Genomic DNA, 25,756 nt, shown 5'->3' on the forward strand with positions numbered 1-25,756 from the left:
GTGATGATGAATTCCTTTAGGTTTTGTTTGTCTGGGAAAACAAACTTTTTTTTTTTTTTTTTTTTAACTTCTCCCTCATTTATGAAAGACAGCTTTGCTGGATAAAGTATTGTTGGCTGGCAGTTGTTCTCTTGAGCACTTTGAATTTATCCTACTCTCTCCTGGACTGCAGGGTTTATGCTGAGAACTCTGCCAATGGTTGTATGGCACTCCTTTTTTATGTGATATGTTTCTTGCCTCTTGATGCTCTCAAAATTTTTTGCCTTTGATTTTTGATAGTTTATTATGTGTTGTGGTGTACTCCTCTTTGGGTTGAATTTGATTGGAAACCTCTGCAGTTCCTGTACCTGGATGTTGGCATCTACCACAGATTAAGGAAGTTTTTAGCCATTATTTCTTTAAATATGCTTTTTGGCCCCTTTAAATATGCTTTTCAGGCACCTCTTTCTTCTCCTTCTCCAGCTGCTATTATGTGAAGATTTGGTCTCTTGATGGTGTTCCATAATCTGCAGGCGTTTAGAAATTCTTTTGTTCTTTTTTTTTGTTTGTTTGTTTTTGCTCCTGACTAGATAATTTCAAATATTCTGATTCTTTCTTCTTCTTGATTGAGTCAGCTGTTGAAGCTTTCTGTTGAATTTTTCAGTCTCTTGAACTTCTATCCCATTCTTATTGTTTCTATTTATCAACTTTTTTTAGTGTACCATTTTCAAATTTCATTAAATTTTTTATCTGTATATACATTAATAGTTCACTGAACTTCTTTATGGGTATTATTCTGAATTCTTTGTCAATTATTTCATAAATCTCCATTTCTTTGGGGCCTATTATTGGAGCTTTATTAGTTTCTTTTGTAGGTGTCATGATTGTCTGATTCTTCATATTCTGTATGTTCTTGTATTGTTGTCTGTGCATTTAAGGAGACAGCCCCCTCTTCTGGCCGTTACAGGTGTTCTTGGGCAGGGATAGACCTTCACTATTTAGTCTATCCTATGATTCTGGAAGAGTCAGCTGATGACAACCCCAGGCAGGCAGAGCTTCTTGTGAGTTCTCTAGCTGACTGGGCCACTGCCTTTGCTCTATTGAGTGGAGTTGCTGGTTGGGTATTGCAATGACTTCTGGTCAGACTGGCCATAAGATGTACTGCCTGGCTGATAATTCTGATATTTGGGACCTGCAATTGGGCAGGGCTGTAGACTGGGCTACAAGGTTAGGCAGAATCACTACTCATGTGTGTCCAGAGGCTGTACTCCTTAGAAATATGCAATTAAGGGTTGCCTCCATCAGGATGAACCATGGAGTGAAATTTTGGCCGAGTTCAGTGGCTTTTGATCTCCGGAGTTAAGCAGGTCTAGCCACTTTGCTTCTTCCGGATGTGTGGAGGTGGAGGTCTCTTTGTCTGGGCAGGGTCATTGGAAGTGCTTTTTGGCTTGGTGGAGCTGCTGCTTGACTTCTAAGGTCAAGGTGGTCTAGCCCCTTCACTTCTCCAAAATAAAAGGCAGGCATCTCCCTTCCTGGCAGGGTTGTTGGGAGAGCTAGGCAGGAAGACCAGTAGTGTAGGGACTCTAGTACTTCCCACTGTCCTTTTTCTTTTCTTTTTTTTGAGATGGAGTCTTGCTCTGTCACCCAGGCTGCAGGCTGGAGTGTAGTGGCACAATCTCAGCTCACCGCAACCTCTGCCTCCCAAGTTCAAGCAATTCTCCTGTGTCAGCCTCGCGAGTAGTTGGGATTACAGGCATGAGCCACCACACCCAGCCCCCACTGTGCAAATTTTGAAGGTCACCAGCTCAGTCTTGCAGGTGGGCTATGAGGTTGGCTGATATCTTTGATCAGGCACCTCAGCCAAGCAGGAACACAGAGGTACCAGCAGTATATGCATGCTGCTCTGCTTCCTTTCTTTGTTTCTACCTGACTCCAGGCAGTCTAGCCATGCTGTTTCCCCTAGTGCTTCTCATGAGATGAGACCAGACTGGGCTTCCTGGGAAGCATCTTGGAATGCTAGGGAAACCGGATCTGGTTTTCTTTTCCCCCTGTATAAACTGTTGGCCTAGGGAATTCTTCATCTGGCATTATGTCAACTTGGGGGAAGGGAGTGAGCAATATAGTCAAAGTGAGACTGTCCTTACCCTTTGAATTCAGATTTCATTCAGCTTTATGGACCATACTAGTGTCTCAGACTAGTTTCTAAGTGTTGGGGTTTTCAAAAAGATGTTCTAGTCTGTGGAGTTGCTAGCTGAACTTTCTATGAAAGCAAGTGGAGCCTGAGACTTCCTACTCTGCCGTCTTGCTCTGTGTTTTATTTTCTCTTACATAGACTTTTTAAAGAGTCGGCTAATCTCCTACTTGTAGTCTCATCGACATTGCCTAATCTCCAAACCCATTCTACATACTGCTGCCAAAGTTGTCTGAGAGAGGACAGTGGTTCTCAAAACTTCAGCATTCCTAAAAATCACCTGGACAGCATGTTAAAATAGATTGCTGGGCTCCATGTAGTTTCTTACTCAGCAGGTGTGGAGTAGGGCTTGAAAATTGTCCATTTTTAACAAGTTTCCAGTTAAGTGATGCTGATGCTGCTGACCTAGAGATTACTTTGGGAACTACAACCCATTGGATCGTAAGTTATTCTTAGCTTAAAATCTTTCATTAGCTATCTTCTGTCTACAAAAGTCCCAAGACATCTGTCAGCTTATTTGAAGTACTTATGAAAAATGCACTTTACTGGGCTTCACACTCAAGAGTCTTAATAGATCTGATATCTATTACATATCTCATACATATTTCTATCAATGAACACCCTTGTGTGACAATTGGTTTACTTGTCTGTCTTCTATTAGTTAATGAACTCGAACATCACTATCTCCAGCACCCAGCAGTGTTTGGCATATAATTGCCCAGCACATAGAAATGAGATGCCTGGCTAGCTCAGTTAATAGAAATTTTTTTAAAAATTAATTTAAAAAAAAAGGGAGAAATGGCAGAACAGGTGGCAGTGGTGGTGACTGATAGAGACAGGAAGGAAAGGAGGATCAGGAATATAAACATGGAATCAGAGTAAATAGGATATTGAGGAAAACTTCTGTCATGCTCATTCCTGTGAACTGCCCTCCCCTACTCCTTTATTTACCCACCTTAGACCACCCAGACTAGTCAAGTATCTTCTTTCCTTTTCCAGTATCCAAGTCCACCCAGCTGAACTTTTGCTAAACCATGCTTTCCACAAACATTTTTACCTTCCCAACAAAGAATTACAAAAAAGGTCATTATTTAATGATTACACATTTTTCTACTATCACTGAGCAAATATGGTGTCCCTTCTGTTACATGAACTATAATAGGATATCCAGGTAACTAGTAATTTCTCTTCCATGAACGTGGCCCCTACAAAAACAAAACAAACAAAAACAAAAACAAAAAAACAGCTGGAATGTGTAGAACACGTTGAACTAAATGGTCTTATGCCCCTTATGCTGCCATATCTGGAGGTGAGGGTAGGAGGAACTTTGCAATTCCATTAGCCAAAATTAATTTTTATTTATTTCTTATATCCATTTATTTAGCCAAGCCAGTATCTGGTTCTGTGCTATTCCCTTAGGACAGGACCAAGACAGATCAAGCCAGAAGGGGCATCATATCAGTTTATAAGACTGGTCTGTTACCTCTAATCAGGGTTATCTGGGTTACTTTTCCAAGCTAGAGCCAAGTTGGGGCAATTTTGATGAGATATCTCTGTGCCCATGCCACCCATTTTGCTCTAAACTACTGAGTAATCTCATCAAAATGTTTGCTGCCAAGAGAAGCATATTTTAAGATCCTATGGAAAGCACAGAGAAATGGCATATTCCCTATCCTTCCCACCCCTATCTCAAGAACCACTATATTTAGGCTGAACTACTTTAAAAAGCAACTAACCTAATATACTTATTTTCGTGCTATTCTTCCAATATACCAACTTGTCCCCACCTCAGGGCAGTGCCCTTGCTGCTACTGTAACATGGAATTCTCCCCAAAGCTATTTATATGATTCAGTCTTGCTTTTGCTTTGCTCAGAAATCATCTCCTCAAAGATGCCTTCTAGCAGTGCCATTCTTACCATTTCCTTGCCCTGATTTCCCTTTACTGCACTTATCACTACTACCAGGGAATGTTACATTATATATAAATTTATTTGCTGTATTTTCTGCACCACCTAACTCCCCCACCCCCATGCATATTTTAAGCTCTGTGCAGGTAGGACCTTTGCATTTCTCATTTACTGCTGTATCCCCAGGGCCTAGTATAGTGCCTAGTGGTTAATATATCTTTGTTGAATGGTTGAACAGACTCAGACTGAATGCCAAATAATGTTAACTTAAAAAAAGTATACACATCAAAATATTTAAGGAAACAATTATTAATTTAAACATAAACTGATATTGGGTACCTTGGTTTTATACACACTCCTCACAATGCTTCCTTTGGTGAAACCTTTCAGAACTCTTCTGCAAGAATTATTTTCAGAGCCAGCTTGTGAACTACATGATTGGTCTTTTTACTTCATAAGTCTTATTTTGTCTCACCAAAAGTTTCACAGTGTAACAAACCAAACTCAGCACAGAAAACACATGACAATATATTTTAGATTCTCTAAGACAAGGTCTCATAAATTTAGATGACAAGTGACAATATCAATGGACTAAGTATATCACCTCCCATAACCTAAAGGGCTAATACTCATAAACATAAAAGTTCTGGAGTATGAAATTTGAAACACAAATTTTGGATATAAATTATCTGAATACAAAGCTGTAGGTAATTCTTATCTTTCACTTCTCATAACTCCAAACACAATGCCATTGTAGGTGGGTTGCTGCTAGACTACATCCAAGATTGTTCAGCTGAGGACTTGCCCATTCTCCCAGTTACTTGGAATTTTCAACCTTCCGATACTCTAGCCAACAAGGCATTTGCACTCAGCTTCTTCTACTGATCTAGCCACACATCATCTCCTTCATGAATGCGGGCAGTCTAAAGACTTCCTGTCTTGCAAAGTATTATTTCAAACAACTAAAAGGAAAATCTTTGGAAGCAGAAGTGGAAAAACAGGAAAAGTGGCAGCAAAACCCTGAGCCTCAGGATAGTAGCTTATTCAAAAGTATATTTACATGTCACAGGGTAAAATAGACCAGCTGAGTCCCTATCTTAGAAAGGAAGCCTACTGCTTCCTCCTAGTAGGCAACAAAGAGAACCCCACCTAGGACTTTAACCCACTCTTTTCCCAATGTATTCCAATACTATTAGCCAGCTGAACTAAAAGAGAATGGGTGCTGGTAGGCAACTCCACTGATCTCCCTTTCTTTAGCAATAATTACTGGCCAGCTGAGGGCTAAAGATAATGAAGACTGAAAGAAAAGCAGACATACCAAAGGTACTGCGTCAAGTAATACATGAGATGTGTTCATAAACGAATGAGTTATTCCACAGCCATACAAACAAATCAATCTCTTTACTGGACAGGCATACCTCTCATATGTATATTATTCAAATATACTAACACATGAAAGATCACATCACCTTGTTTACGGATACATTTAATATCCCTTACCCTTCCCGACTTTCAAAACATAATAGTATACAAAATATAAAATATCTTAAATATTTATAAAAATCACAAGAAAAAAATAGAACGTATGAAAATATTTTTATCTGAGTTCTCCCTCATTGTTGAGAGGCAGCTTAGTTTGCCTTGAGTTCATAACTGTTGAGTGGGTAGGAGTATGCCCTGCCTAATACTATTCTGTCCCGGAGAAGTTTAAATAAAACATAGTAGTTGCAGAAGAGGATGAGAGCCATAGAAAGTGTGTGGTTCCACTTCTCCGACCGCAGCAAGGAATAGAGCTGATAGAAGACGACACTGCCCTCAATAAGGATAAGCAGATTTAACAGCCTTAATGGTCGATGAAATAAGAACTGTAAGGAAGTTAAAAAAGCAAAACGTTATTTCATAGAAAAGTAATGGCTGTAGTTATTCTTGCATTTATTTTTCTAAAATAATTTAATATCTACAGATTCCCATATATAATAACAAATAGATCTGTTTATTTACTATCAGGCTATTTCTTGCCATAAAGACTGAAACCTTTTCCTTTTTGCTCAAGAAATAATGAAATAAGTTTTATTTCAATGCCCCTGAGACACGAAAAGAGATTATGCCCAAAAGAAAACTACTTATAAACATTTTTCTTAGACTGTATCTTAGGTATAGATTTTATTTAGGATAAACACAAAAGTATATTTATCTAAGACAAAGGTGGATAAAGGACCAAACAGGAAATATTTTAGGCTTTGTAAGTCAAAAGGCAAAAGTTAAGGATATTACATAGGTACTTATGTAACCACCAAAAAATGTAAAAAACATTCTTGGCTTGTAAACTAAGACATAAATACCAACACTAGAGAAGTTTGGGGAAAAGAGAGGTTACAAATCGAAGATCAATATAATAGTTTCTTAATTTTTCCTTAAACTGTTTACCCACCATGGTCACTTACTGAAATCCTCTACACCATATACCTGTGTGTTTAATTACTGATTTTTTTCTGGATATTGAGAAGTAGGGTACACAAAGACAGGATAAGGAGGAAGGAAGGAAAAATGAGTCAGAATTAGACTAAAAATAGGGCTTACTACTATATTTACTCCCACTAAATTCTCCACTTTAAAAGGCTAAATTCCGGTTTTCTAATACAAAGTTATGAATACAAACATATAGGCCACAAGTTGCAAAGGAACATTAACAGTTCAGCTTAACCAGTCTAATCCTAAATCTAGATGAAGACAAAGAGTACAGTAACAGCAGTGATCAGATCTAAAAGAACTAATTTAGATGGAACTTAGATCTCAGAGCTTACACCTCAGAATGAAGCCAAATTATCATGACAGCTTTAAGTTTCCAAGTTCAAGAGGAAGAAAATGTTTTACCTGGAGTCTGACAGCGATAAGTAATAGGCACATTTTAAATGACTATTTTGAAACTTCAGTGTGCCTAAGAATCATTTCCAAATCCATAAATGCTGCCAATTCCTGGGATCATCCAGAGATTCTGGTTCAGAAGTCTGATATAGGGGCCCTGAATCACTTTTTAAAAATAGTGGGCCAGGTGATTTATAAGCAGGTGGCCCATGGATCACTTTGAGAAGCACTGATTTAACTATCTATCCAGTCCTGCAAAATCAGTAATAAATCAACTTGCCTAATCTTCTTTCCATGGATTCCACCTGATTTTTCAGCTGTCCAATGCTAGCAAGGAAAATACCTAATTTTCAAGCAGAAAACTCTAATGAACTATTTGGCTATCACAGGTCTCAAGGAGACAGCAAGGACCAACAGAAGTCATTAATGGCCTAGAGAATTCAGCTGGCTGAATTAAATATTCTATACAGAAATCAAATGCTCATGTACTTGTGACTTAAGTCCTTTCCTCCACCTTAAGGCATTTCCACTGGCGTCAAGAAGGAGATGCCTGTCATTTTCTCATTCAAGGGCCTTTCACCTTCCCCATGTTCCTCCCAACCTGCCCCACCCTGCATTCCCCTACCATGGTATTTATAAGCATCATGCCTGGTGCAAGTTCCCAATATTTAATTGAAGTATCCCTCAGTAACAAACACCTGCAGAACCAGAAAGTCCATGTACCCCCTCACAGGAACTGGGAAGGACTGAGGGAGAAAGAGATGCAAGTGTTTTAAAAAGATCTTCAATTCTTGTTTAGAATATGATCCCTTTTCAAAAGCAACGCACTGCACTATGGGCATTTCTACTATAAACAGTCCCCGACAGGCACCTAGTTTTCCCCACTCCCATTGGTCAGCTGGTCTTTCTTTTACAAGTATATACTTTTGCCTTGTACAGATAATTTCTGGAAGGCTGAAAGACCAAACAGATCATAACCAAAGGGATGAGTTCAATGGAACAGAAGCTGGATATAGTGAGTTCCTATTGCTTTTTCCTTTTTTAACTTTTAAGCTTTTTTCCTTTTGATGGCATTTGTCTGACTTCCAAAGGGGAAGCTAAAGCCTTTTTAAAGAAACAATATATATGACAAATACCTAAAAATAAAACCACCACACTATTAATATATTAAATGTCACTTATGGATACACAGATACAGTATATCTTAACAATACCACTAAACCAAACTCTTACAAAACAAAAATGGTAAGATGAAAAAGGAGTCTTAGATAACTGCCTACTTGTTTCAAGTAATACTAGATTCAACAAATACCAATGTAACTACAGAAACCAGCTAAGCCACTAAAACTGGAATAATGGTACATGATCTTCAAACTGACCTTCAGAAGACATTTCCAAAGTACAGGGACCACTGTTACGCTAGTGGCAATAATTACCTTGTAATAATTTCCTAGTATGTGCTACACACTATGCTACATGCTTCCACACAGAGTGGCCTCCTAACACTTACCCCTAAGCTTATGTTTGAAAATAAATAAGTGGTACTTGCATAAAAGCGGGCATGGGATACATCTGAAGGCACTGCCACGTTGTAAGGCCCCATGGCTCTATATAAACATCTGCTGTGCCGCACCAGCACCCCTTGAGGCCATATTGTATTTTCTGACCAACTAAGGGAGAAAGAAATGCAATGTTAGCTTATTGGCAATTACAGATAAGATAGTATCTGGCAAGGCCAGCTGTTTTTAATGGCAGGAATTAAATAATCAAGGCTTCATCTGCCTGAATTCCGAAAATACAGTTAATTCCATGGTCAAACTGGAGTAGTTTTAGAAAGGATTTGTTTCTTTAAATTCATTGCTATATAGTACACAGAGGTTGCAAAGAAGTACAGTTAACTCAGTGTCAAAGGACTTAAGAGGCTTAGAAGAATGAGCAGACATAAATGTGTAAGCCAGAAAACAGTGTGGCTATGAGCCACACTATGAGCCAGAAAATAGTGTGTAAGCAGGCGGACGGTCATCTCCATCCCAAGTGAGCAGAGTCTACTGGTGGAAATGCTAGAGGGAACAAACAAGAAGAGAAAGCTGATGGTAATAAGTGTAGTGGAGAAATTAGCACACTGTCAATCTAGCATGACATTTACTGCAGAATTACATCCCAAAAAACTATAGGAAATCAGTTTGCTTATCACACAATTCAAATACCTCACAACTGTAAGAAGGTATACAGTAGAACACAGCGACACATTTCACACACACACACAGACTTTTCACTGCTTTTGTGGTTTATTTTTATAGGTTTCTTGAGGGGAAAGAAGTTACAGAAGCAGCAGCTTCTTTCTTTCCAGCACAATGGAGTTTGGGTAGGGACAGGGATCTTCAGGTTAAGCTTTTTAAAAAAAAAACTAAGTTAATTCATCTCTTCCTGATTTTGGAAAGGTTAGTTTCCTAGGATAAGAACTGGGAGGCAGTTTAGATATGTTATTAAATAAAAAAAAAAAAATTCTAGCACCCTGAAGCTTTCCCAGTTCAGAAAATGTTCCACCGGCCTTGCTCACACTTACCAGCATTAAAGTGATGATACACCTCATGGCCATGTGCCATCAGTAGCCTGAAGATGCACAGTACTAGTACTGTGGATTGTATTTTCAATTTTTATTGAAATCTGTCCTTTGCCCACAGTCGGGTTTCTTTTCAGCCTGGCCCAATCTCTTTCAGTTCCTGGGCTTGAAGGCCTGTGCTAATCTGTATCAGACATCAAGGCAGATAATTGAAGGGAGAACTCTCAGGGAGAGAGGGAAAGGGAAGGTCACCTCAATCTGTCCCACTTAACTAGGGAAAAATTTCTAGGAGATGAAATTTGTGAAATGTTCGAATTACAAAAGGGGGAAGATGAAGATGGTTTGGGTCTGAAAGAAAAGTATGATGAAGGACTCAGAAGTAACAGAATAAAACGGTCCTAATGTTAGCCATTTTGGATCACAGGAGCCATGTGGAGTAATGACTGATAAGGGGGACACAATGAGAAAAATTCTTCCAAAGAACTCACAGTCAGGCACAGTTCTCACTTAAACACAGGAGAAGCAGGGAAATATTCAGTAGAGAGTTTAGAAAGGAAATAATAGTAAAAAAGTACAGGTAAGGAAAATTACGAGAATAAAACTGCATGTATTAGAAAGAAAAAAATGAGAGAAGCATATTCCAGCTAAGTGTGAGATGAGTAGCTAGCAACTACTCAGCTGTGGCAATGAAGATGAGAAGACAAATCTTAAAGTCTTCTAAAGAGGAATAAAATATATGACTCTTTGAATTTGGGAAAAGGGGTAAGATTGAAAGAAAACTCCAAGTACATTGCTTGGGAGACAAATTATACACTCTAAGAGTGACTGGGCAGCTGAAAGGTAGAACGCATTTAAGGAGCTGGGGGTGGTGGTGGAAATGAGTTAATGTCCCTTGTATTCAGTTTAGCATGATGACAAGCATCCATGTAAGACAAAAACTAAAAATTAAATGTTCAAAGCCAAGAGCAAGAATGACATACAAAGCAAATAAACATGATTGGCAGCATGTAGAAAGTGTTACATGGTTTTACCCTCTAGCTTACTCACATGTGCTGGGGAGCATTGCTGTAGGACCCATGTTCCAGCTTCTGCCACTTGCCCAGGTGAGCAGCTGATTTATGTAGCAAATCACAGTATTTGGATGGCAACAGTTGCGTGGTGAGCATGACAAAAGCATTGATCCACACCATAATGAGGTGCTCGCATGACCAGCGCATGTCATAGTACTGGGTACTCTGGAAGAGATCAGAAGAGAGAGAAATGATACATGCACTGGTAAAAAGAGGCAGGGATGGGTGCGTGTACATATGCCCTGCAGACAAATGCCACACTGGGTCACACATGCACTGGTGGTCCTGCTGTCCGTGCAGAAAGTTCAAGAGCAGAGTCCTCCACAATCCTTCAACCTGACTTTCTGGCTGTATGAGTTAGGGATGGGAGGGAGAGGCGATTATATTTTAAGTGTCTCATTTCTAGAAGAACTGAGTGTTCTCTGAAGGACCATTCCGGCTGCAGAAGTACTTCTGAATGGGTGAAAAAAGGGCACTAAAATGTCCCAAAAGATTTTGAGCCCAAGTGACATCCAGACCATTTTTCTTTTCTATTGAAGTAAACTGAAGTTTAGATAAAGGTTAGATCAAATTCAAGGAAACTCCTGACAACCATGTTAAGATCAACCACAGTAGGCTGAGTTTTACTGAAACCTTGGTCCTCTTAAGCTACTACATACTGATTCTATTATAAGTACATTTTGATTCTCCCCAGAAACTAAAAATACTTAAAAAAAAAAAAAAAAAAGAAGGGACCACCACGGGTGCATCACATATATGGAAATACCTATCCGCCAACCAGGAGCGGTATTAGTGCACTCCAGATGCAGCCGAACTCCACCATCCAGGCTGCCAAAGGGGAGACAGAGAAAAGGGGGATTAAACAAGAAATACCCAGTTTATGTAATTCACACACAAATCCAGGAAGCACATAAAAGTAAGATAAGCACTTACCTTCACAAAACACAGGGGGAGAAATGCAACATAGTAGGCACTGAAGAGGGAGTTGAAGAGAACTTCCTTGATTCTGTGGTTGAAATCTGCTTTCAGACATTCTACTTCATTGCGAATGAGGTCTGGAGATAGGGGACAACTGTGGGTGGGGATGGGTGTGGCATTATTAAACTGTTCTTTTAGAGACTCCAGCAACAAGGAGAGAAAGTCTTTGGATTTGGCCAAGCCTCCCACAGTCGAGGCACTTTCCTCTACTGCCTGGTGCTGAACCACATAGTTATAGTCTGTGAGAAGAAGATGGGCTCTACTATCTTGATGAAAACAGCAAAGAGGAACATAAACACCAAACCTGTAAAACAAAGTATGAAAATGAGACCACAGATACCACCTTAAATCACACCTTATAACTTATGTCAATATAACTTACACCTTATGTCAATAAAATAGTCAGGACCCACAAGAGTAAACATAACTCAGGAGGGGCATTGCTGATAGTAAATTCATTATCTGGAGAGCTCTTCAATTTCTTTCCATAAAAGCTGTGCACATTCACTGTAGATTATAGAGAACCTACAGAAAACCACAATGGCAAAACACACATCACCTAGCAATAATCATTTTTATAACTAGATGCACATATTTCCAATATAAAGTTTCTAAACTTTATAGTTACATATGCTTTTTTCCTTTTATGTTTGGCCTCATACAGTACAATGTGTTTTCTATCCTGCTGTTTTAACTTTGCATGTGTGCCTGTGTGTGTATTGAGTATTTTCCATGTGCACTGAGTATTTTCTCAAGTCTAAATATTTTTCTATAGCAATTTTCAAAGATACAGTAGTATTCTCGTATAGAGATACCATAATTTACCCATTTCTCTCTTGTTGGAAACTTAGGCTGTTTCTTATTTTCCACTACTATAAATAACAATGTGATAAGGATTTTCCTAACACATGTGTTTACATCTGGTCATTTTAGTATAGCTTGTTCTTCACTCCAAATGTCCCCTTCTTAGTAGGGGGCCCTCCTGCCTCCCTACTGTATCACTCATCCCACTCCCACAGGCGACCCTAGTTCTCCTTTCCTGCTTATTTTTCTCCACAGATCTTACCATATTTATTCTATTTTTAACTTTGGGGCAGTTTTGGTGTTTTCTTTCTGAGTCATTCTAGAAGTACAAATGAATTTTTAAAAGTAAAATTACTTGGTTAAAGAAGTGAGTATTTTTGAGACTTCTGACAACTTCTTATAGTATTCCAACTGTTGGTTCCTTAAAATTTTTTAAAATACTTCAAGTCCTCATTAAGTAATTTCCACATTGTGACCTAGGTAAATTAAATGCTCATTTCACGGACATAAATTCAGATATGAAAAACAGCAAATAAAAAGATATTTAGGGCCAGCCACAGTCCCTCATGCCTATAATCCCAGCACTTTGAGAGGCCAAGGCGAGTGGGTCACCTGAGGTCAGGAGTTCAAGACCAGCCTGGTCAACATGGTGAAACCCTGTCTCTACTAATAATACAAAAATTAGCTGGGTGTGGTGGCACATGCCTGTAATCCCAGCTACTCGGAGGCTGAGGCAGGAGAATCACTTGAACCTTGGAGGTGGAAGTTGCAGTGAGCCAAGATCACACCATTGCACTCTAGCCTGGGCGACAAGAGAGAAACTCCTTCTCAAATTAAAAAAAAAAGATATTTAGTTATACATTTTATTACAAACTGAACAAATGACACTTATCCATAGTTTTCTACACAGGGAGAACAGATGTTACTTGTAACTAATTAAGAACATTCTTAGCATTAGCTCTGGGATCCACTGTGAATGTGCCCTTGGGAGGACAAGAATGGGTAGGGATAGAAGTATCAATCCTAACTTTTTTTTGTTTTTGAGACAGAGTCTCACTCTGTCACCCAGGCTGAAGTGCAGTGGTTCCATCTCGGCTCACTGCAAGCTCCACCTCCCTTTTCAGGCCATTCTCCTGCCTCCGCCTCCTGAGTAGCTGGGACTACAAGGCGCCTGCCACCACACCTGCCACCATGCCCGGCTAATTTAAAAAAATTTTTTTAGTAGAGACGGGGTTTCATCGTGTTAGCCAGGATGCTCTCAATCTCCTTACCTCATGATCAGCCCTCCTCAGCCTCCCAAAGTCCTGGGATTACAGGCATGAGCCACCACACCTGGCCTAATTCTAATTTTTATTTATTTATTTATTTTGAGACAAGGTCTTACTCTGTCACCCAGACTGGAGTATAGTAGCGAGATTATGGCTCACTGAAGCCTCAACTTCTTGGGCTCAGGCAATTCTCCTGCCTCAGCCTGCCAAATAGCTAGGACTACAGGCGCATGCCACTACACGCAGCTAATTATTTTATTTTTGGTATAAACAGGGTCTTCCCACGTTGCTCAATCTGGTCTTGAACTCCTGAGCTCAAGTGATCCTACCGCCTGGGCCTTGCGAAGTGCTGGGATTACAGGTGTGAACCCCCACACCCAGTCAGAGATAGAAGTATTAGACAGAAAACTCTCATATGTGCATACTTGTGATGGCTACAGCAGGTCATCATAAGTTCAATGTTGCCAAAACACAAGCTGCATGTGTAGGTGTAGGGATGGGGATAAGAGGCTGGAGTGTGTCGCAGATTGCAATGATGGCCCCAATTCTTGACCCTTCTTTGTAATCTCACTGCCACATAACTGCATGGCCCTCATTCTATGGGTGAGGCGACCTGCCCTATCCCCATACTGGGCTCTACAATGGAGGGCTTTGTAAGGTAAATAAAGTAATTCATTAAAGGATTTTAAAGAGGGTTAGTAACATGATTAAATTTCTCATTGTGAAAATCATTCTAGCTACAATAAAAACGAAATGGAGGGGAACAAGAATGGATTATCAGAAGACCAGAAGAAGGTTGATAATGCAATAGTAAAAACTACAGAGAGCACTGGACCAATTCAAGACACACTTAGGAACCACGACTGTTAGACTTTAGACTAATTTACCCTAATGAGAAACTATTTGAGAACCGAAGGGGGAAAAAAAGAGGCAAAAAAGGGCTTTTTCCTTATTTTAACCTATGAATAAACAGGAAATTAAATATGTTGCTATGTCGTAACCTAGTATTTTAAATTTCTCACACTTTCGATTTTTAAATTGAAGTTTAGATAAAAGGTAGATTATACAACTTCTTAAAAGTAAAGAAGGCAAATACAGGCAGACCTCATTTTATTGCATTTCATTTCACTGTGCTTCCCAGACACTGTATTTATTATAAACTGAAGGTTTGTGGCAACCCTGCATCAAGCATATCTGGGAGTACCATTTTCCAAAGTGCTCACTTTGTGTCTCTGTCATATTTTGATAATTCTCCCAACATTTCAAACTTTTTCATTACCATTACATCTGTTATGCGAAATGTGATCTTTGATATTACTATTGTCATTGTTTTGGGGCACTACAAACTGCACCCATATGAGATAGCAAACTTTAATGGATGAAAGTGTGTTCTCACTGCTCCATCAATGAGCCATTCCCCTCTCTCTCCCCCCTCACGTCAGGCCTCCCTATTCCCTAAAACACAAGAATATTGAAATTAGGCCAACTAATAACCCTAAATGGCCTCCGAGTGTTCACATCCTACCACCTTTAAGAATTATGCAAAATCTACTCTGCCAATGCTCTAGAAATAGAACAACATAATCTGGATGACAGCATATCTGTTTACAGCATGGTTTACTAATAAACTCACTGTTGAACCTACTGCTTAGAAAAAAGATACCTTTAAAAATATTATGTACGGCTGGGTGTGGTGGCTCAAGCCTATAATCCGAGCACTTTGGGAGCCTGAGGCAGGACAATCACTTGAACCTGGGGGGCAGAGGTTGCAGTGATCCGAGATCATGCCACTGCATTCCAGCCTGGGCAACAGAGCGAGACTCCAACTCAAAAAAAAAAATACTTACTGCTCACTGACAATGCACCTAGTCACCAAAGGCTCTGATGGAGATTGTTTTTATGCCTGTTAACATACCATCCATTCTGCAGCCATGGATCAAGAAGTAAGTCTGATTTTGAAATCTTAGTATTTAAGAAATACGTTTTGTAAGGCAAAACATATTTCTGCATTAAACAGAGATTCCTCCAATGGATCTGGGCAAAGTAAATTGAAAACCATCTGGAAAGAATTCACCATGCTAAATGCCATTGAGAACATCTGTGATTTATGAGAGGAGGTCAAAATATCAACAGGAGCAAATCTGGAGGAAGTTGGTTCCTACCCTCATGGATGACCGAGAGGTTCAAGACTTCACTGGAGAAAGTAACTGCAAATGTAGTAGAAAACGCAAGAGAACTAGAATTAGAAGTGGAGCCTAGACCGGGTGCAGTGGCTCACGCCTATAATCCCAGCACTTTGGGAAGCCAAGGAGGCTGGATCACTTGAGCCTAGGAGTTCGACACCAGCCTAGGCAACATAGCAAAACCCCAACTCTACAAAAAAATAAAATTAAAAAAATTAGCCAGGCGTGATGGCACGCACCTGTAGTCCCAGCTACGTGAGAGGCTGAGGTGGGAGGATCACTTGAGCTCAGGACGGATGTTGCAGTGAGCCGTGATCATACCACTGCACTCAAACTTGGGCGAGAGTGAGACCCTGTTTAGAAAAAAAAAAAGTGAAGCCTGAAGATGTGGCTGCACTCTCTCACGATCAAACTTAAACAGATGAGGAGCTGCTTCTTACGGATAAGAAAGTTGTTTCTTGAGATAAAATCTATTTCTGGTAAAGATGCTGTGAACACTGTTAAAATGACAACAAAGAATTTAGAATATTACATAAACTTAACAGTTGTTACAGCAGCAGCAGGGTTTGAGAGAAATTACTTCAATGTTGAAAGAAGTTCCACTGTGGGTAAAATATCACCTATCAAACACATCACATGCTACGGAGGTACGTTTCATGAAAGGAAGTGTCAACTGATATGGCAAACTTCAGTGTTGTCTTATTTTAAGAAAGTGACAAAGCCATCCCAACCTTCAGCAACCACCACCCTGATCAGTCAGCAGCCATCAACACTGAGGCAAGACTCTGCCAGCAAGAAGATTACAACTCATTGAAGGCTTAAATGCTCATCAGCATTTTTTAGCAATCATGTACTTTTTAATTAAGATATGTACTTTTAAAAGACATAATGCTATTGTGCACTTAATAGAATACAGATAGTATAAAGCTGGGCATGGTGGCTCACCTCTGTAATCCCAGCACTTTGGGAGGCCAAGGCAAGAGGATCTTAAGCCAGGAGTTCAAGACCAGCCTGGGTAACAAAACGAGACCCGATCTCTACAAAAAAATCTAAAAATTAGCTAGGCACGGTAGCACACGCCTACAGTCCCAGTCCCCTAGGACTGCTTGAGCCCAGGAGGGCAAGGCTGCAGTGAGCTGTGATTGCACCACTGTACTCCAGCCTGGGCAACAGAGCAAGACCTGGTCTCAAAAAATAAAATAAAATAAAACAGACTACAGTATAGTGAACACAAAACTTTCATATGCACTAGGAAATCAAAAAATTGACATGACTTGCTTTATTGCAATATTCGCTTTATTGCAGCAGTCTGGAACAGAACTTACAATATCTCTGAGGCATGCCTGTATGTTTAAAACTAAAATGTATTTAAATTACATAATTATTTCATTGTTTTAAGGGGTGTGGAGAGCCTCTAAGAATAGTAAATTTCTTGATATACTTAAATTGAAACAGAAAAGTTCGCTAGCCATCTTGATGATGGTAATCCTCTTAAACTTGGCCAAAATGTTCTTCAATATATCTATAATTAGCCTTTCAAATCAGATATGGTTAATCTTCTCATTCAACCAGTAAGGAGAATGACTAAACATTTATTTTCAACTCAAATAGCCGAAATATTAATCTATAAATATAGAAACAATTGATGTAAAATATATTCCTCATATGAAATCAGTCATGAAAAATGTTTGTGATAACTCATTTATAGAAAACAAGGGTAATATTAATGAATTCAGTTGATGAGTGACTTAAATAACTGTTTAAACAATGTAATCAGACCTACCATAGTATAACCAATAGAAAGACTCTTCCTGTCATCTTTATTAGCACAATCTCTGATTATGACTTGATTTTATACTTTGTAATTAGCCACATAAATTCACGCTAACACTTCAGCACCATAAATAATATAAAGCAATAATTCTCAAACTTGAGCATGCATCAGAATCACCCTGAGGGCTTGTTAAAACACAACTTGCCAGATCCTACTTTCCAGTTTCTATTTCAGTAGGTTTGGGGTAGATTCTGAGAATTTCTAACAAATTTGTAAGTGATGCTGATGCTGCTGTTCTAGAAACTACATTTTGAGAACTACTGATATAGTAATAAGACAAGGACTCTGGAATGAAAAAAAAAAAACCTTACTCCTCAGCCTGGGCAACATGGTGAAATCCTGTCTCTACAAAAAAAACAAAAAAAAAAACCCTAAAAAATTAGCAGGGCATGGTGGTGTACACATGTAGTCCCAGCTATTTGGGAGGCTGAGGTGGGAGAATTGCTTGAGCCTGAGAGGTCAAGGCTGCAGTGAGCTGAGATCGCTCCACTGCACTCCAGCCTGGATGACAGAGCAAAATCCTGTCTCAAAAAAAAAGCAACCGTCTCTGGACAGTGGTGGGGTTTGATGGGAAAGTGGCATGATAGAATCTTGTGGAGTATGCATAACGCTCTGAACTCTTGATAGGGGATTAAGTCACACAGGTGTGTCCACATTTATCAAAACTCCATATACACAAGATTTGGGAATTTAATTTAATTTAATTTTTATTTATTTATTTATTTGAGATAGAGTCTTGCTCTTGTCGCCCAGTCTGGAGTGCAATGGCACAATCCTGGCTCACTGCAACCTCCATCTCCTGGGTTCAGGTGATTCTTCTGCCTCAGCCTCCTGAGTAGCTGGGATTACAGACATGCGCCACCACACCCTGCTAATCTTTTTATTTTTAGTAGAGACGGGGTTTCGCCATGTTGGCCAGGCTGGTCTCAAACTCCTAACCTCAGGTGATCTGCCTGCCTTGGCCTCCCAAAGTGCTGGGATTACAGGCTTGAGCCACCACGCCTGGCAGGAATTTTATTTATATGAATTTAACTTCAAAAGAAAAAAACAGCTGTAAACAAATATCGAGCTCTAGTTAATGATACATACATGCTGAAGTATTTAGAGGGAAGCAAACTGAGGTCTGAAATTTAACTTTGAAATGCATCAAAAGTAAGATGAACTAATGGACAGAGGGATGGAGAGATGGACAGGTAAGTATTACACAATTATAGTAAAGCATTAATAGGCAGAATCATCTAGGTGAGGATTACACTGGTGATAGCTGTAAAATTCTTTCAACCTTGTTGAATGTTTAAAAATTTTTGTAATAAAATGTTAGTTACAATCCTAATACATATACGTGTCTACAGCACTTGAATATGGCATACAGTAGACCCTCTTCCCTGCAGGAAGACATTCCAACACCCCAGTGGATGCCTAAAACCATGGATAGTACCAAACCCTACATACACTATGTTTTTTCCTATACTACATATACATACATACAATAAAGTTTTAACTTATAAATTAGGTATAGTAAGAGATTAATAATAAAATAGAACAATTATAACAACATACTGTTCACAATTTCATGGATAGAAGATTCATTCTTACAATAAATCTTAGCAACCTCAGCATGATTTTTCCTCTTTCCTTATTAAGTCAAGAACTTTCCCTTTTCACTTAAAGGAAGCACTTTGCAGCTTTCCTTTGGCATCCCTAATTGTGAGTATAACTACACTTTGGAGCCATATTAAGTAAAATAAAGGTCACATGAACACAAGTCCTGTGACACCATGCCAGTCCATCTAACAACCAAGGCCACTACTAATCAACTAATTGGCAGGCAGCATGCACGGCATGGACATGGTGGACAAAGAGATGATTCACATCCTGGTGGGACAAAGTGGGATGGCGAGAGATTTCGCCATACTATTCAGAACAGCACACTATTTAAAACATAAACAGTGACAAATTATTTAGAACAGAAATATATGACAAATTATGATTTAAATAATTATTTAAAACATAATTTGTCATATATTTCTGGAAATTTCTATTTAATGTTTCTGGACCTTGGTTGATCTCAGGTAACTGAAACTTCAGAAATCAAAACCATGGATAACGGACGACTACTTATTGTGCTTTTGTTACAGGAACCAGAAGATCAAAGTAATATGACCAACCAAGGGTAAGACTGGTTTTCAAACCACTGCATTCATCTAAAATTAACTACCATTTGCCCAAATATAGATAGCAAGAGGGGCCTTTACTTGGTGAAGAGAGATAATTAAAATATTCTCCACTGGCAAGATAGCCCTACATTTCAGGTTCCCCAGGAGTAGTCCTGGTTTATGCCTGTTGTCCCAACTGTACTCCAGTTTAGAAAACAAATTATATGTTCACCATGCTCATGGATTTCCCAATTTTCCAAATGCTTCATTTATATTTGAAGAATTTCATTTTTCACTCTTTTATAGTATCGTTTACATGACCAAAGTATTTCTTAAGATTTACTAATGAATGGTAAAACTGGAGTACTCACGGGTAGCCAAGGAAAAGGAGATTGAGGACTGAATGGCTTCGAAAGAGATTGACGAGGGTCCAACAAAGTACCCATCCACACAAAGTGAGTAGTACCAAGCGAGCTGATATCAGAACCATGTAGTGAATCATTGATGCTGCACCTGCCTTAGTAGCCTGAAAGTTCGGAAGAACCAAAAGGAATATTTTATAAATGATCTTCTTCAAAAGTAGTGTGATTCAAGTAAGAACTTAATAGGTTCAGTGGAAGCTAAAATGTGTCTTTAAAAAATGAAATAAAAGAAAAACTGCCCCATCCCACTTTATCTTCATAATAATTGAAAATTCAGACTTCTCCAGGCACAGCTGTTTCCTTCTTGCACCCCGACAGTGCCATCTACAGACCTCTTTTAAGGTCTTATTGTATCATCTAATTTGTTTACATTGAAGCTTCTCAAAGTATGTTCCATGAATCGTATTATTTTGTTCCATCAGAATGACCTGGGCTACTAATTGGACATGTAAACTCCTAACAACTTCCCTCTCCAGGGATAAGGAATAAAGTCAAGCAACCTATATTTTAACAAGTTAACCAGTGATTTATTTATGTATTTATTTATTTATTTTTTAATTTTTTTTTTTGTGACGAAGTCTCGCTCTGTTGCCGTCGCCCAGGCCAGAGTGTGGTGGCTCAATCTTGGCTCACTGCAACCTCCGCCTCCTGAGTTCAAGCAATTCTCCTACCTCAGCCTCCTGAGTAGCTGGGATTACAGGTGTGTGCCACCACGTCCAGCTAATTTTTGCATTTTTAGTAGAGACAGGGTTTTACCATGTTGACCAGGATTGTCTTGAACTCCTGACCTTATGATCCATCCACCTCCCAAAGTACTGGGATTACAGGCGTGTGCGACTGTGCCCAGCCTGATTTTTTATGTACATAAACATGGAGAGCCACTAATTTATCTGTCTTACTTCCCACTAAACTATAAGGGCCTCAACAGCAGTAACAATATTTTTATTTTTCTTTGAATCCTCACCTCTAATCTGCTTGGTGAATTAATGTTTAATAAATGAGTGAAGTTTCAAAAAATAATCTAATCTTCTCTGACAGATCCCTATATAAATAAGTTTCTTTTTTAACTTTTGCAAACATGGAAATAATGCATAATCACTTCCAATTCTTTTTATCACAGCTATTCAAATACACTTCTTCAATTGCAAATCTTTAAAACCGACTAACTATAGTAAGTACTTGTCATAACTTACTCTGCAATGCCATTTTCTTTCCAAATTAACTAGGGAGAAGAGAATGAGCAAAATGTACGGGAAAATGGAGGATCCCCATAACCTCTAAGAAAGCAGTGTTGGAAACCAGAAAGGAGAAAAAAAGTATCTAGAGTCAACAGTACATGGTAGGGGATAGGAGCTTTTCAGTTTCCTCCTACATATCCATTTCTTAGTTTACAGATCATATTATGGAGTACCTATAACATATATGCAATATACTGTATACTGAATACTATATATAGAGAGAGCATATATATGTAATATATAGTTACTTTAAAATGCAAAAAAGCAGTTAAATAAATGCCATAATGAACGGCTTAAGCCTCAAACTATGGCTTAAGCTGTTCTCAGCCATAGCCTGGCACATAGCTTCACGTAACTCCCCTGATACATACCTTCATGCCAATTTACCTCACATATCAAAGCTTAGTAAAGTTATTTAAGCTATTGGAGTTACTTCATTACCTCCTTCTCAAAAGTTCAGGGTTAGAAGTAAAAAACACTGCTTCTGCCCAATGTCACCAGAGCACAGAGCTTGGATTTGTTGATTAATTTTGCCTTATTCCAGAGCCCAAGCCGCTAATCACTGTGCTATATAACAGACCCTTTACCGGGTCCTAGGGGCACAGTGGTAACCAAGACAAACAAAACCCCTGTGTTGATGAAGCTGACTAACCAAGAAAAACAAATATTAAACTCATATCTAATCATTTTTATAATTGTAATGAGTGCTATAGGAAGAGTAGGCTGCTACGGAAAGTAAACAACAGGAGAGCCTATTCTAGAGATAGCTTGTGTTAGTAAATGATATTTAAGCTGAGACCTAAAGGATAAGCAAGAGTTCGCTAGGTAAAGGGCAGAAAAATATTCATAACATTATGTTAATTTTAAAGTACAGGATATGAAACTGTATACAAATAATTCTCAAATATATTAAAATAAATGTAAACATAAAATCTTCATATGCATACGAAGATCAGAAGAAAATATAGCAAAATGCAGTCTTTGGCGGGGCGAGGTGGCTCACACCTGTAAACCCAGCACTTTGGGAGGCAGAGGCAGGTGGATCACCTGAGGTCAGGAATTTGAGACTAGCTGGGCCAACATGGTGAAACCTGGTCTCTACTAAAAATACTAAAATTATCTGGGCATGGTGGTGGGTGCCTGTCATCTCAGCTACTTGGGAGGCTGAGGCAGAAGAATCACTTGAACCCAGGAAGTGGAGGCTGCAGTGAGCCAAGATCATGCCATTTACAGCCTGGGCAACAAGAGCAAAACTCCATCTGCCCTCCATCCTGCAAAAAAAGTGGTCTTCAATAATGAGACTGTGAGCAATTTTTAAATGTCCTGCTTTATATTTTAGTGTTTTCCAAATTTTTTTCAATAAAATATACTACCTTCCTATTTAGAAAAACAATTTTTAAAAAGAAAGTTGCTTCAGGTTGGTAAAAGAACAGCTAAATTTATTTCTAATCTTGTGAAGCAAGTACATAAGTAGAGTTAGCCTGGAGGTGAACAGGCAGAGCTGGCCTGGAGGTGAATAAACAGACTCTACCTACATGGAGAGGTAATCCTCTCTGAATAGCATTTCCGTTTATGAATTAATTACCAGCAGCCTCTCCTTTAATATTATTGATCTTTCTCAGGGTAGGGATCCTTTCTGTGATATATGCAATAAAAGGAGGAAAACATATTTTAATGGAAGGAAGGAAGGAAAGATGATTTATGATAGGTTTTATCCAACTAATTTAGATATTTTAGGAAGAAAATCACTATACAGCTCTTACTTTAAATTTTTGAATAGGTAATACATTCACATCACTCAAAACACAAAACATGTAACAGTGCTTGTAGTGAAAAGCTTCCCACCTGCTGATCCTGTCTCCTAGCCACCAACTGTGCAACTGTTACTAGTTTGTATGTCCTTCTGGAAACAATTTATTCATATATAAGCAAATATATTTTGTTCCCTCCTCCTAATTTATTATTATTTTTTTGAGATGGAGTCTCGCTCTGTTGCCCAGGCTGGAGTGCAGTGGCGCGATCTCGGCTCACTTCAAGCTGTGCCTCCTGGCTTTATACCATTCTCCTGCCTCAGCCTCCTGAGTAGCTGGGACTACAGGCGCCCGCCACCACACACAGCTAATTTTTTGTATTTTTAGTTTAACCGTGTTAGCCAGGATGGTCTCGATCTCCTGACCTCGTGATCTGCCTGCCTCGGCCTCCCAAAGTGCTGGGATTACGGGGGCGTGAGCCACTGCACCCGGCCACTCCTGTCTCATTTTAAACACTGTTCTGCACCTTGCTTTTTTCACTTAACACCTTGGAGGTCAATACATAAACACATCTTTATGTTTTCAATGGCTGTATGCTATTCCATTATGTAGATGTACAAAATTATTTAAACATTCCCTTCCTGATGAACATTAAGTTACAGAATTATAACTTTGATAAAATCATGTTTAAATTTAGCTTAAGTATTCTGTTTCCATTAAAAACTGCAAGCCTTGGGCAGGCGTGGTGGCTCACGCCTGTAATACCAGCACTTTGGGAGGCCAAGGTGGGTGGATCACTTCAGACCAGAAGTTTGAGACCAGCCTGGCCAACATAGTGAAACCCTGTCTCTACTTAAAAACACAAAAATTAGCTGGGTATGGTGGTGGGTGCCTGTAATCCCAGCTACTCAGAAGGCTGAGGCAGGAGAACCACCTGAGCCTGGGAAGCACAGGTTGCATGAGCTGAGATGGCGCCACTGCGCTCCCGCTTCAACCTGGGTGACAGAGCGAGTCTCCATCTCAAAAAAAAAAAAAAAAAATTGCAAGCCTATTCCAAGTAAGGCTATGCAAAAGCTGCTATACTACTTTTAGGCCATTTAAGTTATAATCTTTGCAGCAACAAGGTAGAAACCCCAGTTTTGAAGGGTTACACACGAACTGGGCATACTAACTAGACAGGTACAAGCAGCCATTTCCAAGTAACTGAAGGGATGAAACAAAATCATTTCCTATTTTAACAAATGAAAACATAAAATTCCATTGAGATCCTCTAAAGAAAGAACACACTTTCGCAATATACTGAAAAGTGAGTTTCTATTTTCATCCTCTAAATAAAAACTCTGAAAGAAAAGATTATAAACAGACGTTCCTACTGTGAAAAACAAGCAATCCTACTACCCGTGCTTTTTGGTTAACTTCAAATGGTTTTCAGATCTTGACTTAGTATTTCCAATTACTCTGCTTCCAGAAATAGGGTTCCTGAAAATCAGAGCTTAAAACACAGACTTTCCACATATGTTTTGGGAAAAACAAGTTGACTCTCAATTATTTGTGATTATAGTAACTATTCATTTAAAATTTCACACTGAATTATAAATTCCAAGATTAAAATCATTAGCCACTTCAGCCAAATTAACATTTTTTGTTTTTGTAATCACAGGGCACAGGATAACAATATTTTAAGAAAGCACATTTCCCTGCCTCATTGGGATTTACAAATACATGAAAAATGAGGCCAGGCATGGTGGCTCATGCCTGTAATCCCAGCACTTTGGGAGGCTGAGGCAGGTGGATCACCTGAGGTCGGAAGTTCGAGACCAGCCTGACCAACATGGAGAAACTCCATCTCCACTAAAAATACAAAATTAGCCAGGCGTGCTGGTGCATGCCTGTAATCCCAGCTACTCGGAAGGCTGAGGCAGGAGAATCACTTGTACCCAGGAGATGGAGGTTGTGGTGAGCCGAGACTATGCCACTGCACTCCCGCCTGGGCAATAAGAGCGAAACTCCATCTCAAAAAAAAAGAAAAGAAAAGAAAAATGATACCAATGGCTAGCTTTGTCAACAACTTTTAATTTTAAAAAGATCATTTAATATTCTCATTCTTTGTCATTCTGCTCACTAAACTTAGATTCTAATCTTCAGATTAATCCCATACAAATTCTGACAGTCACTGCTTTTTAAAAATTCTAAGAAACTCAAATAAATGTTTCTTGCTAACAATCTTCTCAAATGGTATATATAAACAGTATCAAGTGAATATTACCTGGAACTGAATGTTTTAGGTACAACTGTATGTGTATAGATAACACTTCATATTAATAGTTACCTGACATTCATCCTATTTTTACTAAAACTATTTAAATTTTTAAAATTGTACTGAAAAACTCAGAAACAGAACACAAGCTCTGACCCTACAAAAGAATTTTCTAACAGTTTTTGACACTTGAATTTTAAAAAATTACATTGCAGGGAAACCTTTCTTCAAGTACTAGCAGAACTCACATGGGAGTAAAGTAATTTACTGTTTTATTAAACTGGAACTG

The 25,756-nt window shown here is 39.0% G+C and overlaps 1 protein-coding gene across 2 annotated transcripts in view; it reads right to left on the reverse strand.

Annotated features, from left to right (window-relative positions):
• Positions 1–3,242: 3,242 nt before the first annotated feature.
• The window catches only part of TMEM39A (transmembrane protein 39A), a 36,963-nt gene continuing 14,449 nt past the window's right edge, over positions 3,243–25,756 (reverse strand). Inside the window, exons 5-9 of one of the 2 annotated variants that reach the window (XM_011940622.1) lie at positions 20,171–20,325; positions 11,510–11,858; positions 10,554–10,741; positions 8,493–8,613; positions 3,243–5,943 (exon numbers count right to left, since the gene is read on the reverse strand). In XM_011940622.1, coding sequence (XP_011796012.1) covers positions 5,710–5,943; positions 8,493–8,613; positions 10,554–10,741; positions 11,510–11,858; positions 20,171–20,325 — 1,047 coding nt within the window. In that variant the 3' untranslated portion in view covers positions 3,243–5,709. Of the gene's footprint in view, positions 5,944–8,453; positions 8,614–10,553; positions 10,742–11,509; positions 11,859–20,170; positions 20,326–25,756 lie in introns of both variants that reach the window. The other variant, XM_011940621.1, reaches the window with a different exon arrangement.

The sequence above is a fragment of the Colobus angolensis genome, unplaced genomic scaffold (assembly GCF_000951035.1).
Source record: "Colobus angolensis palliatus isolate OR3802 unplaced genomic scaffold, Cang.pa_1.0 Scaffold190, whole genome shotgun sequence".
In the NCBI taxonomy this organism is placed as follows: Eukaryota; Metazoa; Chordata; class Mammalia; order Primates; family Cercopithecidae; genus Colobus; species Colobus angolensis.